We start from the raw sequence: 14,993 nt of genomic DNA, 5'->3' as shown, positions 1-14,993 counted from the left end.
AGCCCCACCCCAGGGTAGCTGAATCAGCAGTCTGCCTTCCCAGCCCTATAAATCAGCTATTTTCACCTTTTTCACCTCAAGGCACACACAAGCTAATTACTAAAATTCTGTGGCACACCAAAAAAATTTTTTTGCTTATCTGATAAAAAAGTAGGTGTGATTTTGACTCATTCACACTGTATGGCTATTGTTATAGAGACTGTTGTCATTTTTAAAAATTTGATGATCTAAGGGGAAAGAGTCAGTACCCTGGACTAAATAGTCAGGTGTTGCATGCTTTAACATTTCTGTGGCCCCAGCATGCTGTGGCATACCAGGTAAACACTGCTGCCCTAGGTGGTTCGGACGCATGCAGGTGTGAGAAGCACTGCTTTCACTTGCTGTGGTCAGAATGAGCTGGGCAGACAGGTGACGCGTGCGGCCCTCGGCCAGGCTCTGTTCCGAGGGGCAGGTAGAGTGTGAACTGAATAAAGCCTTCGCTTCCGTGAAGCGAACATTGCAGAGGCAGAGGCAGACAGTAGCACACGAGTGTGTACTGTATTGTGCTGTGTATAATGCACATGTTTTTGCCCAAATTTTTGAGGGAAAAATAAGGATGCTCATTATACACGGGTAGTACTAATTTGTTACTGGTACATAAAATTTCTTATACCTTGTATCTGTTCTTGTGTTTTGTAATTATTTATTACATAACATTTCTCATACCATAACATACTAAAAAATAAACGCTAAAATTCCTTTTATAATAGAAAAAATACCTAAATATAAATAAAAAAGTAAATTAAAAATTAAAATGAAATATTCTCCTGAATGTTTGGGTCAAAAACGTGGGTGCACATCACACACGGGAGCACATTGTACATGGCAGAATGCAGTTAGTTCTTCAGGTGCAGTCAGTGCCGTGGAGAAAAATGAAGTGGGGTGAGCAGACACGTGGCGACCGTGTTCACAGTCAGGAGATCTGCATCTGTTGTAACGTGAAGAGAATGCGGAGACTCGACCGCAGCGGTGGCGAGGAGGGCAGGAAATCCTGTGGGAGACGGAGATGGAGACCGTTCCGGTGGAGTGCACGGTGGGTGCAGTGACGCCGTGGCAGTGGCGTGCTCGGGAAGGGCAGTGAGAGGAAGCAGAGAGGCTGGCACCTCAGGTGGGGCTGTGGGCCCTTCAGGGACCTCACGTGGCTGGTCCGAGAGGCGTGGGAAGCCACTCAGATGTTTCAAGCCAAGGAGTGACATGAGCTTACCTGGTTTTCATAGCTTCCTTCTGTCTGCTGTGTGGAGAAAGACCATTGGGTGGCGGTCGCAGCAAGGGGACCAGCTAGGGAACAGGGAAGGGAACGTGAACAAGAGGATTGTTCACTGAAAGTCAATAGGGTTTGCTGATTGGATGATTGGTTGTGAGAGAAAGTCATGAACAGCTCAAAGGTTTTGATTCGTTGGGATTACGGAATCCCCATTTCCGGGGCTAGGGGAGACAGGAGAGGGACAGGTTAGGGAGGTGGGGATTCAGCAGTTCTGATGTAGAGGTGCTGAATTTGAAGTCAGACATCCAGGTTCGGGCACGTGAAATAGGCAAGGTCAGTATATGAGTCGTAGGCAACTCTTGGCACCCCCAAAATGTCTGCTTTGACAAAGCTGTTTAAATGAGAAATTAGTTATAATTCATCAGAGACAAGAAATTAATATAAAACTATTTTGATCTTCCAGATAGTGTTTTTAATACTTTGATTTTGAATTTGTTAAAAGAATTGAAGTTTGACAAAACTGGAATCTGCACACAGTTTTTGAATTTTCTTTTCTTTGAAGTTATTAATACATAGCAAGTGAGTAGTACTATTTCATGGTTTGTATTAGGAATTTTATCTCATCTTTAAAAAAATAAATAATAACGAACAAATAAAACAAGGGAGTCTGTGTCAGATTTTGGTGGTATGGGAAAAGATTTATTTCAGAGTTAAGAATTAGATATTGGCCAGAATAAAACAAATATTTTCTGCATATGTTGCTTTTTTTTCACTTAGCACATCTTTGAGGTCATTACATGTGCACTCTTCCCATTTGTATATAAGCTTGACCTTGTAAATGAATTCATCACATTTGACTTAAAAATGCTGCTAATTACAGAGTTTCAGGGACAGTACAGCGTAGTGGACACAGTATGGGCTCAGACCCAGACCCCTGACTGGCTCTGTTGTTTGTTTTCTGACTTTAGGAAAATTACATGTCATTTCTGGTCCTCAGTTTCCTCATCTCTGGAATGGACATAGTAATAGGGTTATTACTCTTTCACTGGGTTATGAGAAGTTACACATGACTAATAAATGAGTTTATACATGTTAAGCAATTGGAAAATGCCTTTGTTATTTAAGTATTACCAGAATGTACATTCCATGAGGGTGAGGATTTTGTCTGTTTTCATATTCCTCCTTACCTAGCTGGTAAGTGTTAGATGCATGATAAATATTTGTTGTGCATATCTGTGTGAAACATTCACTCTTTCAGATACTGGTAAACTTTTAAAAATTCTGCATCTGCACATAGCAACTTACTTGTAGAAGTGCTCACTTGGAGCTACTGTTTTGGGTTTGGCTGTGCATAGGTGTGGGATGATGGGAGAAGAAAGGCTTAGATTCAGTGTTTCAGGAAGGGCGTAGTACTCTGTGATGGCCTTCACCATGGTTTTCAATCTGTGGCTTGATGTGGAATGAGTGTTCAGTAGCCTATTGAAAATGTACTCTACCAAGCACATCCTGGGAGTGGCGGTATTAATCTGTTTGAGAAAACTCACCAGAGTCTCATCAGAGAAAACTCATAGTGGAACTAACAGTGGGTTTTTGAGCCAGACTGGCCTAGATTTTGAATTCTGGCTTATCCCTTCACTGGTTAGATTTCTCAACAGGTGCCACCATAATGCTCTATAACAGGCTATCCTGGAACTCAGTGTCTTAAAATAACACACACTGATGCCTGTGCTCTGGAGTCTGCACTGGATGTAGGCTGAGGTTCTGCTGATTGGGCTGCGCTGAGGTCACCTAGGCCTTGATCTAGGCCAGCTGCCGGTGGGTGTTCTGTGGGACGCAGCCCAAAGGGGCAGCAGCGACTTGGAGCTCCTCTTTTCCCGGCAGGTCACTAGAGCACCAGAGCGGAGCCATGCTGCTTATGCAGTGTAAGACCTCTGCTCCTGTCCCATCCATTAACATGTTATTGGTTCAGCAGCGGTGAACTGGGAAGGTTTTTGCCCCTCTGGGACATTTGGCAATATCTAGAGATATTTTTTTGTTTGGCAAAACTTGGAGGGGTTACTAGGTGGCATCTGGTGCTGAACTTTGTACAGGGCACAGGACAGCCTTCCACAACAAAGAATTACTCTGCCCCAAATGTCAGTGGGGCGGAGATGGAGCAACTGCGTTATTAAGTCACTCTGTCCTCTGAGAAGGAGACTGGGATAAGTATTTCCTGAAAATCATCGAGACTTTCCCATGCATGGGCTTTGAGCACATGTTCGATTTTTAGAACCTGTTTTCTTGTTTATAAAATTACAAGGTGTATCTGAGAGTTGTTTGGAGGAGTAAAGATGACAAGTGTATGGCATCTGATAGAGCACTCAGTATGGTTCCCGTGACTGCGAGTAAGGAAAGAAGGCCTACCCTTGAAGGGGCCCACAGTCTTTAGAGGAAAAAGAAAGATGTTGCATGAAGTCATTTAATACTATTTAAGTTTATCATACATTCATAAAGTGACGGGCATGAATGAAGAGAAAAGCTAGGCCAGCAAACTGGTGCTTTGGCCCCTTTAGTTACTGAGGACTTCCTTGAATCTCTGGAGAGTGGACAGGCAGTATACGAATGGATTTAACTCTGATTGCTCTAAGTAAAAAACACGATGTTTCAGTAAGACAGCACTAATTCTGTCATCAAATTTGCCCGGTTACCAATTTGGAGTTACTGAGAAATTGTTTTATAGGATCTGCCAGAGTCAGGGTAGGTAAGTTCCAAATGTGACCAGGTCTAGCTTTTAGGGGTATAAGTTGCCCTGGACAGACGAGACTGCTAAAATGCTTGCGTGGGATGTGAGATGATGAGATTGTAGTGAGACTTTCCCCAGAGATCTTATAGGAAGATGACTGTCTTTCTGATGTTTATAATGGATTTTAACGTGAACGATTATAGCCCTGGAAGGTGTGTGTTGGGTCTGGGATCTCAGGAGGACGCTCATCATCAGAGGCTTGTAAGTTGGATAAAGGTCCTTTTAAGTATGTTTTTCAAGCTCATAGGATCCTAGCCTGGCAACAACAACAATAATACAGATTTATAATGTTATTCGCAGTACTCTCTGTTGTCTTATAATAATATTCTGTCAGTGGTAGAGCGTGAGTTTGAAGCTTCCTTTTATTTAATTTTCCTGGGTTTGCAGAGAAAATTTGGCTAGCCATCGCTACTGAATTGGTGGTTTTCTTCTAGTTCTTAAGATTGTCACCTGCAGATTGGCTGTTGATCTGGCATGTGTTTTTGAAAGTTGTGAGAAGAGATGGTCAATTCAGTCATCTTTTCATAGGCTTTAAAAATTTTTTTAAATCCTCACCTGAGGATATGTTTATTGACTTTAGAGAGAGAAGAAGGAGAGAGGCAGAGACAGATAGACAGACAGACAGATAAAGACAGAGACAGCGTGAGAGAAGAAAATCAATTGGTTGCCTCCTATATGCTCCTCGACTGGGGATTGAACCCGTGACCTAGGTATGTGCCTTGACTAGGGTTCGAACCCACAGCCTTTTGGTATACGGGATGACAATCCAGCCAAACCACTAGACCAGGGGTTTCTTTAGGTTTTGTTCCTTTTACTGTCGTGCCTTTCTTATTGTGTTGAAGGAATTGTTGAGTTTTGATGTAGTCCTGGCTGGTGTAGCTCAGTGGATTGAGTGCAGGCCTGCGAACCAGAGGAACATGGTTCGATTCCCAGTCAGAGCACATACCTGGGTTGCAGGCCAGTTCCCAGCAGGGGACGCACAAGAGGCAACCATACGTTGATATTTCTCTCCCTTTCTCTTTCCCTTCCCCTCTAAAGATAAATAAAATCTTTTAAAAAATAAAAATAAATAAAAAATAAAATTATTTATTAAAAAAAGTTTTGATGTAAATAACTTGCACCTTTTTTATTCTGAGAAACAAATGGATGTTGAGTCAAAATTTAATGAATTTCAAGGTCTCCCTTTTTAATACTTAGATTAAACATTAACTTTTGCCGGGATATGTTTAATTATGAATGGAAATACAATATTTTAAAGAAAGGTTTACACATCTCTACTTTGATAGTATATAAAGAAAATTATTAAACAGATTTTTAATTTTAAGTAGGTTAATATATATTTTTGAGTAGAGTTAGAAGTGTCTCAGATTACGTGTTAACCCATTGAAGTTTTTAATTTGGTAGTATGCATTGATGATATAAAACATGTCTTTAAGTTTTAGGTAGAGAAACTGTTATTGTTGACTTAGAATTTTAAACATACCAATTTAATAAAGGTTAATTTGATGACTTTTGGTTTTTTGATTTTGAGGTTTACTTTTTATTTTCCTCTGCAAGCGTATATTGAGGACCTGCTGAATACCAAATATTTCATAGGCTCTGAAGTCCGAGAAACACTGAATTTCTTAGGATGTTGATAGAAATTATTCCAAAGAGGGTTTCAAGAGAGGCTGAAAACAATAAATTTATTTAACTCATTTTTTTCAAAGTCTAAAAATTTTAAGAATAATAAGTCTTCCCAGAGTCTTAAAATGCTGATACTTTCTTTTTTAAGTAATATATTTTAGTATTTAAAAAGATACTGTTCAGAAGAACAAATTAGAAGATGGAGTTAGTTTTTAGGGAAGAATTATTGCATGTAAGCAAACGTAGTCGGCCTCGTCTGTGGTTTCTCTTACCCAAAAAGTTTGAGGTCCACTGTTAAAATTTGTTGCAAAAGACTTATAAATCTAGTAAGATACCTAGTCAGGTGTCTAACATTTGTATCTCTAAGATTCTCAGTGGAATAACCAAAGTAATGTAATACAGAAGTTGCAGAGAAACCTGCTTGTTGGTACACCCATCCATAGTTTGGAAACCTTGTGGTGATTGTTAGCTCTTGGAGGAGAGGGTGAGGTGCTGCGCTGCCCTTGGCCCGTCCTGAGAGAGCAGTTTCCCCTGGAACTGAGCAGGGCAGCCAGTAACAGAAGCTCCCTGCTCTTGACCCTCCTCCCTCCAAATCCAGCCATTGCAGTGGGCTGTGGAACAGGGAGCAGTTAGATCACTCCACGGAGACCACCTGTCTCAGTAACTGCTTATAGTAGGTGACCTACATTTATTTTGCGAGGGTAGGGACTCAGTGGTTTATGCCTTGTTTTGGTTTGAAGACAGACATCAGGAGGTCAGATTCAACTAAAATTTGTGGCTAAAACACACCACTGTCAGACCTGAATTAATACTTTTGGAACAGTGTATGAGGCAGGTAATATTTATGCAGCAAAACTTAAGAAATCAATTTTGAAGAGCTTAGAAAGTATTTAATGAATGGTCAGAACTTCACGTGTATTTCATCTCCTTGACTCACCTTCAGGATCTGAGGTGACACTTGTCAACTCAATCTTGAGTCAAATAATTATATTTTATTTCTCTTTGTCTTTTTTGAAGTTATATGTATTTATCATTGAAATATGAAGATGAAGTCATAATCACATAAAGGTGTTCATTCATATAAATAGTTCAGTTAAGTTAAAAAGAATGTATATGGTGATGATTAAGACAGTAATCCCAGTCAGAAAATATGAGGTATGTCCGGAAGGTATCCAGACATGAATTATGAAAAATAGAGACAATTATTGAAGATGCAGGTATAAGAAACATTGTCAGTAGGACAGTGCATACACCTCAGCCCCCTTCAAAGTAGGCACCCTGGGACCTCACATGGTTCTCCCAGCCACCATCAGCTGCCCCATCGTATTTTCCTGAATCTCATCAAAGGTCTGAAATCTCTTCCCTTTCAAAGGTGATTTTAGTTTTGGGAAAAGTGGAAAGTCATAAGGCGCCAAATCTGGGCTGTAGTGGAGCTGAGTCCCCTGAGTAACTTGGTGTTTCTCAAAAAAAAAGTCTGCACAAGAAGTGATGCATGAGGAGGTACATTGTCGTGATGAAGCTGCCAGTCACCAGTTGCCTATAGCTGTGGTTTTCTGAATCGCTCTGAATAGTTTCTGTAGAGGAATGTTTAAGCTTAACGCAAAGTGTGATGCAGATTTGTTGCCCTACTCACTGTCATTGTGAATGTGACAGCCACACAGTACACATGCTCACTCAACAGCATCTATTGGCCCCACCGACTAGTATAGTGAAGTCATAATTATTCCTGCATGTATATGCCAGTCTACTCTCCTTGGCTGCCAGGTTACATCGATGTCGCACAAACTGTTCTCCTTATACTAACAATGGTAAACTTTCTACTGAACATTTTGAGTGAGCAAGAAGAATGAAAAAACTAAATGTGAGTTTCACATTGGGAGTTGTGAGTTTTGGTTTGATCAGAGTATATGTTTAAGGTCTTTAGGAGAAAGGCATTCTACTGTGCTGATTAGTCTAGGTGTCCTAGGATTTGGGCTACTTTTGTAATCTCTCATGTACTGAGTATAAGTGATAATGGTAGCTGCCTTCCTGTATTATCCTTATTAAGTAATTTACTGCATATAAAGTGGCCAAGCATTGGAAGCTGGCTCATTCTGAACCACTCATTAATAAAACATGCCTCCACATACTCAACACCTAAGAAATACGGGATGGCATGGTCTTTGCACTCATGATATTTCTAAATTGAAATGAAAAGTGGAAGTAATAGTTTTGTTTTTAAGACATTATCTGTTATTTGGAATTTTTCTGAGATTAGTCAGTCAGGCTTACCATTTGAGAAATTTCTGAAATGTATGAGACTTCTAAGGTCGCATGTAACTTAATTAGTAACTGTATTTTTTGCTGCGGGAATAAAAAAATCACTATGATTTCTGTGAACACTTCTAAATTGTATCGTTCAACAATGTGAATAAGTATTAGTTCTTTCTGTGTGCTGTTTATTGTTTAAGGCACTGTGGAGGAAGGAAAAGAGACCAGGGGCTGGTTCCTAACTTAGGAATCACCTGCAAGAGACACACAGATCCTTGCATGCACCCTGTGATAAGGGCTCTAAGAGGGCGGATACAAAGCATTCTAAGATGGTCACTTTGGAGGAGAAAAAATCAGCTATCTAGGAATCAAAGAATACACAAGGAAGTCTCAGAAGAAATGTTTGAACTCGGTATTGTGTGGTGAGGAAGATTTGACGTGGTTGGTGGAAGAACAAGAGAGGGTGTTGCAGGGAAGGTTTAAAAGTATCTGATATTTTTAGAGAACAGTGAGTGCTTATGTGTCTGAACAGAAGGGTGATAACAAAAATAAAGTGTTGAAATGTTGTTTGGAATTTTGTAAAGGGCCTTGTGTATAGTAACAGTTTGTACTTTGCACTAACAAATACATTGTCATACACTTGTGTCATAAAACCGTCGTTGACTTTCATTGCCTCATATTTTTATTTCAATTGGCTAAATAATTATTTTCCCAAGCACTTGTTTTGTGGCTTCTAGGAGGATAATTATCTATCTTATTCACCTGATTATTTTTAATGGTTTTAGACTTTTCCCCAGTTACCTTATTTTGCCATGTACAAAGCTCACTTTTGTGCCCAAATTTTTGAGGGAAAAATAAGGATGCACATTATATATGGGTGTAATGATTACACACCCTGGGGCTAATGAAGGCTCTAATAAGCCTGCATGTAATGCGCACAGAAACATGGGTGTGCACTAGGCACAGGAGTGCGTTGTACACGGCAGAGCATGATGTGTCTGTGCTCAACAGACAGTTTGTCGTAATTCAGGGTACCCAAATTCATATGCCACAGATGTTGTATTTTGGCTATTCCTGATTATTATTTCCCCTCCTTATGTTGCTGGTGTAAGGGCCTTTTCTTACATACATTTGTGCCACCAACAGAAAATATGTATAAAATCCACATATGTGAAAGTTTTAAAAATGATTTCTGTAGAATTATTATGTAGCATAAGAAAACATTTGGTTGCTTATTTACAATAATATGAAACTACAAAAGGGATAAGACATTTGTCTCCTTCCAAAACAAGACAGTTTGATGTATTCATTCTAGTATTTTTAATGAAAAATAGTTGTACAGTAAGCTCTCACTCAGTGTCATCCATAGGTTCCGTGAGTTTAAGCAAAATGAGGTACAATGAAACCAATTTTTGCCATAGGTTAACTGGTACAAAGAAGCGTGAAGTCTGTAGGGCAAGTCCTCAGGGTTACAGGGAAACGACCTGGATGAAGTGATGTGATTTGAGGCCTGCTGTTCTGCTGCGTAGTCACAACTCTGCTTTCATCTTACCCACGTGCGTGAGATAGGCTCACTTGAGGTGGCGTGTTTCTTTCTTTTTTTTTTTGTTATTTGCTAAATAAATGGCTTAATTTGATAAATATACTCATGTGTGTCATAGCTGTTATGTTACTTACGTGATAATAACTTAAGGTTTGGAAGGCATTTAATTATCACTTTAGAAATACTAGACACAATATTTAAAAACATTATCAATCTGTGTAAAGAGTAACCCAAAGAAGTGCATGCTTTTAAAAGAATGTTTTCCAAAATTTTAAGCGGAAATTACTCTTTACTATTTCTTAAAAGTGCTTCACTGACAGTTAGTTACCTGTTTTAATAGTGTGCACAGGAGGTTTCATCTTTAGTTGTATGTATCTTAAAAAGTTAATGAAAGATTTGCCATACTGCTTTATCTATTATCATTGGTAGAAATCTCTCATTTCTGTTTAAAACGAAGTGAGCAGCAACAAATAGCATTAGACATAATGGTTGTTAACCTCTTAGAAAAGAAGCTGCTACTTCGCATAAATATAATCGGTGAGCCATGGAGAATGTCTATACTTCAACAGTGGGGTTAATGACTGTCTTTTTTCTTTATTTTGGTCTTTAAAGTTGCAGTTAGCTCAGGCAGTTTGAAATGATTCTCTTTGAATGTGTTGCGACATTGTTTTAATTGAATGAAGCTGCAGAACTAGCATGATAAATCAACACAGAATGAATTTTAATGCAAGGCATACAATATTAACTTGGAAATTGGTTGCAGTAGACAAAGCAGCTGCTATGATTAATTTTTTTCATTCTCCACTTAAGACAGTCTGAGAAGGATGACCTTGACAGGCTCAATTGTATTGGAGTCCCAGTGGTAGGCACTGTAACACCCTTGAGCTGGGGTTTTTGGTTGGGTAATAGAGATTGGTTCATTTTGAAGGTTACGAAAATGTTGTGTTACAGAATTAGGATATTGGTTTTGAGTGGTTTTAAAACATCTCTTATTAATAAACAATCACTGTGTGGATTATTGAGCTGTGGGAAGTCTTTTTCTATGTAATTTTAATGCTGGGGTTCCACAGAAAGGGTTGAATGTCTGCAAATAAGATGTGCCAAAGAATGTCTTCCAATTGTGTATATATGTTATGAAGTGTAGGCCGGCTAGTTTGGTAGAAGATGCAAGTCAGAAACAATGAGTTTTTTGAAGCGCAGAAGTACCTGTGTTCATAACGCATTGCTGCAGACATTCTCCGCTGGGTTTGCAATACGTAACGTGTGTGCAACATGTGCATTGCTGCAAAGGGTCTGTACAGAACACAACGACCGAGGGGTAGCTGGCGCGGCGAGTGTGTTACAGGTAGTCCGGGGAACTTTACAGAATTCACTAGAACAGGGGATTTCTCCTCTTGTTTTACTGTCTAGTATCTATTTAGCTCTTTATCACATAGCAGACCTTACATAAATGTTTTACTGAGTCGAATTTGAAAATGGAAGGTATTTTTCTATTCAACTGAAAAATATTCAAAGTAAGTACAGTGAGTGAGGAACAGATGTCTAGATCCTTGTCTCTTTTTCCGCTGTTTTGAGGAGCGGAGGGGGAGAGGAGTTCTCTAGAGTCTGTGACTCTAGAAAAGGGTGAAGGTACAGTAGTAAGTTGCTGGAAAGTAGGAAGAGCTTGCTCGAAGGGAACAGAGGGCCAGGCCTGTTGATCAACTTCCTGTGAAATACGTATTTTCTCTCTTCCTCCCGCATTTGTTCTAATATATTTACTTTATGCTGCATGAAGTTATGTCAGTTCTTGATCTATTTATATTAAAAGGCAGCCATTTAAAAAGGCCATGGGTGCCCTGGCTAGTGGCTCATTGGGTTGCACCACTGTCCTGTACATTGAAAGATTGTGGTCCGGGTGTATACAGGAGATAATCTCTCAATGTTGCCCCACTTTCTCTCTCTCTAAAATCAATAAACATATCCACAGATGAGGATTGAAAAAGATGCTATGGACTTTTCTATTTAAGGACTAATAGGGTAATTCAGACTATCTGAGCAATTTCAGTAAAATAAAACAGAACAGGAAAAAACATCTGCCTGAATGCATCAGAGATGCAGTAATACTGGGCAGAATGTTAGCTCAAGATCCTGAGGAGGGCAGAGGATGATCCAGAATGTAAGCCTGGCTTTTGAGAGCTTTTCCTCTGGGTGTGTCTGCCGAATCTGGAGAGGACAGCTGCGAGGCTGAACTTTGGGGGTAGAATCTGAGTCTGTGATCCATCTGCATGGCACCTTCTCATCTCCAGTCATAGCTGTGGTTGCGGGTGCTGGCGAGGGCTGCCCAGGCCCTCCCAGGCGCTGCAGGTCGGCATTGCATTTTTTCAGCCTCTGTAAGTGAAATTGTTTTAGGTATCTTGGGTTGCTAGTAGCAGTAAGTGCCTGGCAGAAAGATGATATATGTCCCCTCTAGAGGAAAGTCATGTCACTTTAGGCCTTGTGTTACTTCTGTCAGCTGTTCAGCATGCAGTGTCTTGCTGACACTAAAAATTAACCAAAGACAGAAGAAGGTAAGGTGACGTTAACACACGTGAAGAGAGGATGGAACAGTGGAAACGGACCCACAGGGACTGCTGGCAAAAGACAAGTTGGAGAAACACGGCAGAAATGGACACTGCCAAAGGAGTGTTGAACTGAAACCTTCCTGCACTGGAATAAACAAGCTAAAGCGAAGGTAAAGCCCTTGGAGGAGAGCATCGAGAACTGGAGGACAGATCAGAAGAAATGACTCAGCTGTGAGACAGCAGGAAGAAGCGAGGAGGAGGTGTGAAAAGTCAGAGGGGCACGGTCAGAGCATCTCATGTGTCATGGGAGGGTTAGAAGAAGAGAGGGGGACCAGTAGCAGCGGGGCGCGGGAAGGATTGTGGTTGGGAACTTCAAAACCGAAGGAATAAAGTCACAGATTTGTGAAACTCAGAGCCATAAAGTGAAAACCATACCTAACCCTACTGTAGTAAACTGCTCAAAACTGATGGTAAGGAGAAAACCTTAAAAGTAGCAAAAAGAAGAAAATGGTTACCTTCACAGGAGCAGCAGTGACAGTGGGTGACAGCGTGGTTGTAGGTTGGGTGCCAAGCACTAGATGCTGAGAGCTGGACAGGGATGAGGGCTTTTATTGGAATATGTAGAGGCGGTTCAGGCACGTTTCAGAATCAGGATCTTGTAGAACTAGATCCAGTGCGTATAGGCTCAGAGTTGCATCTTGGGGTGGGAAAAGTGACCCATTGGTACACGTGTACTTCCCATCTTTTATTTGGGAAAGACTTTCTGTAGATATGGCCATGCTGGCTGGCAGCTGAGCGAGGTGTGAGTAAGCCATTGAGGTGCAGAAGGTTGAAGAAGTGCCCTAGCTCCTCAAGCCCTGACAGCATGTGACTTGCATGCAGTGACGTACCAGCAGTGGATTAGATGCAAGGAAAAAATAGGAAGCTGTGCACCAAAGAACCATTACCTCTGGGTTTTTGTGGAAGTGATGATAAGCACTCGCTTTTGTCTTTCATACAGATGACATGTGAATGAGGAACATTTATGTTTCAGTGTTGAGTTATTCCGTTCTTTACCTGAGCCTTTCTTCCTCCTCCCCCCTCCCAAACAAACTTCTGTATATGAGTTCTAGAAGTCTCTGTGGAGGGATGCTGCTTCTTTATTTATCGTTATTTTTATCACTGTCTTATTCGTGAAAAGAAGTAAGCTTCCTTGCAAAAATAGTAGTGTAAGTTAAAGGTAGGATGGAAAAAAGAAAAGAAAATTAAGGAAGCAATGTAAAATTTTGCAAGGAATGGGATGAAAAAGCATACTTTTAATTTCAGACCTAAACATTTAGTACAGGGTAGAATCCAAATTTGGCCACTGGAGTAGAGTTCTGATAGGTGACCTAAAAATGTGCGTTCAAGAAAGTATAACTTTACTTACTAGGTAAATAATAGCATTTTCCCCCGAGGATTTCAGTTAAAAAAAAAAGAAAAGCAATCACTGTTTAACACGATGAACAGTTCCCTGAGGACCCTCATCACAGAGTTTTGTGGAGGACATTTGCACTCTTGAGTAGCATATAAAATTTTGCATATGCTTTGGTTTATATGACATGTTGATGGACAGTACAGTGTAGCACCTTTCAGGTGGATCGTATTGTTCCTAGTTTACAATTTGTATTAATACAGAGGAAAATTTTTGTGCTAGAAAATGAGCTGTTGTACTTACTTCCCTCAGCTTGGAAGGAAATTCAGAAGGACTCTTTAATGTTATTTCAGCTTAATGTTAAAAAGTAATTTGAGAAAGTAAAGATATAGTTTAAAATAATTTTAATAGAAAATAATGTATGGTGACTTTTTTTCCAGTTTAATTTTGTTGGGAGGATCCTTGGACCTAGAGGACTTACAGCGAAACAGCTTGAAGCAGAGACGGGATGTAAAATAATGGTCCGAGGCAAAGGCTCGATGAGGGATAAAAAGAAGGTAAGTTCTTGCAAACAGAGGCAATTCTTTATGTGAGTAATTTAATTAAACTTTTGTATTCTAATGAAGTATTCAGATCTTTTGTGTAAAGCACCGTGCATTATTTCATGTCAGAAACTTGACGCTTTAAAGGTGTCCACATGATTTTGCTCCACTAATTAGTATTCTTCATTTAGCCGACTGAAGTGCCACTCGGTCCATCACGTTAACCTCAGTGTTTACAACCGAGAAGCTTCCACTTTGGGAGTTAGCAAGACTGTCGTGTATATAAAAATACGTAATTAAAAGTTTGGGAGATCCAAGTGTTTCTTTTGAGCTGTAGATGAGAACAGTCAGCCAACCTCATTTTTGGTTTCACCAACATTTCGTGTTGATCATAGTTTTATAGACATTTTACTTTAAACATATTGTTTCTGTTCATTGTTCTTTTCTCCTGCTAGTTCTTGTTTTGCTATTTTAATTAATAAAGACCTAACTTTGTACTTATAATTTTTTTTTAGGGAGGTTTTATTTGCCTAGTCTAGTTTCCTTGTATCTAGCGATACTATGAGGCAGAATACCTTTGACTTTGTGTAAAAAACATTTGACTTTTTTTTTTTTTTAAATCCTGGATTATGTTCCCAAAGATTAAACTTACTGTCAAGAGGTGTGTTTTTTGTTTGTTTGTTTGTTTGGGGTTTTTTTTTGTTTGTTTTTTGTTGCATGCTTTGCCTGGAAAGGGTTCTCAGGTGGTAGCCCTGGGGTCAGCCTGTGTTTGCACCAAACTGCTTGGGGACACAGGCCTGCAGGCTCTTCCGACTGCGTGCGGACAGGCTGCCGTTCCGAGCTGACCACCTCCTGCTGTCTAAGCTCTCCTATAAGCTGACTGAGTCGCCCTCTTTTTTTTCTCCCTACAGACAAATAGTGAGTTAATAGCTAAAAAGCCCTCATTGATGTTATTTTTTAAATCTTACTATAACTTGGTCTTGTCATTTTACAGATGAGACAAGATGTGAATTCCCCTTTACTATATTTAGATACTGTATTTAAACCATCTTTTGTTTGGATCTTAACTGTTAA

At 39.9% G+C, this 14,993-nt stretch overlaps 1 protein-coding gene across 7 annotated transcripts in view; it reads left to right on the top strand.

Annotated features, from left to right (window-relative positions):
- QKI (QKI, KH domain containing RNA binding) overlaps window positions 1-14,993 on the top strand; it is a 146,605-nt gene that overhangs the window by 42,770 nt on the left and 88,842 nt on the right. For all 7 annotated transcript variants that reach the window (XR_005079655.2, XM_037126029.2, XM_037126026.2 and 4 more), the window contains exon 3: window positions 13,818-13,934. Coding sequence is in view for 6 of the 7 variants with exons in the window: in XM_037126029.2 (XP_036981924.1) it covers window positions 13,818-13,934 (117 nt within the window). In the remaining variant the exon portion in view is untranslated. The remainder of the gene's footprint in view (window positions 1-13,817; window positions 13,935-14,993) is intronic.

This window comes from Artibeus jamaicensis, unplaced genomic scaffold (genome assembly GCF_021234435.1).
Source record: "Artibeus jamaicensis isolate MK-2021 breed Jamaican fruit bat unplaced genomic scaffold, CSHL_Jam_final contig_497, whole genome shotgun sequence".
Lineage (NCBI taxonomy): Eukaryota > Metazoa > Chordata > Mammalia > Chiroptera > Phyllostomidae > Artibeus > Artibeus jamaicensis.
This window is presented reverse-complemented; position numbering and strand designations above follow the sequence as displayed.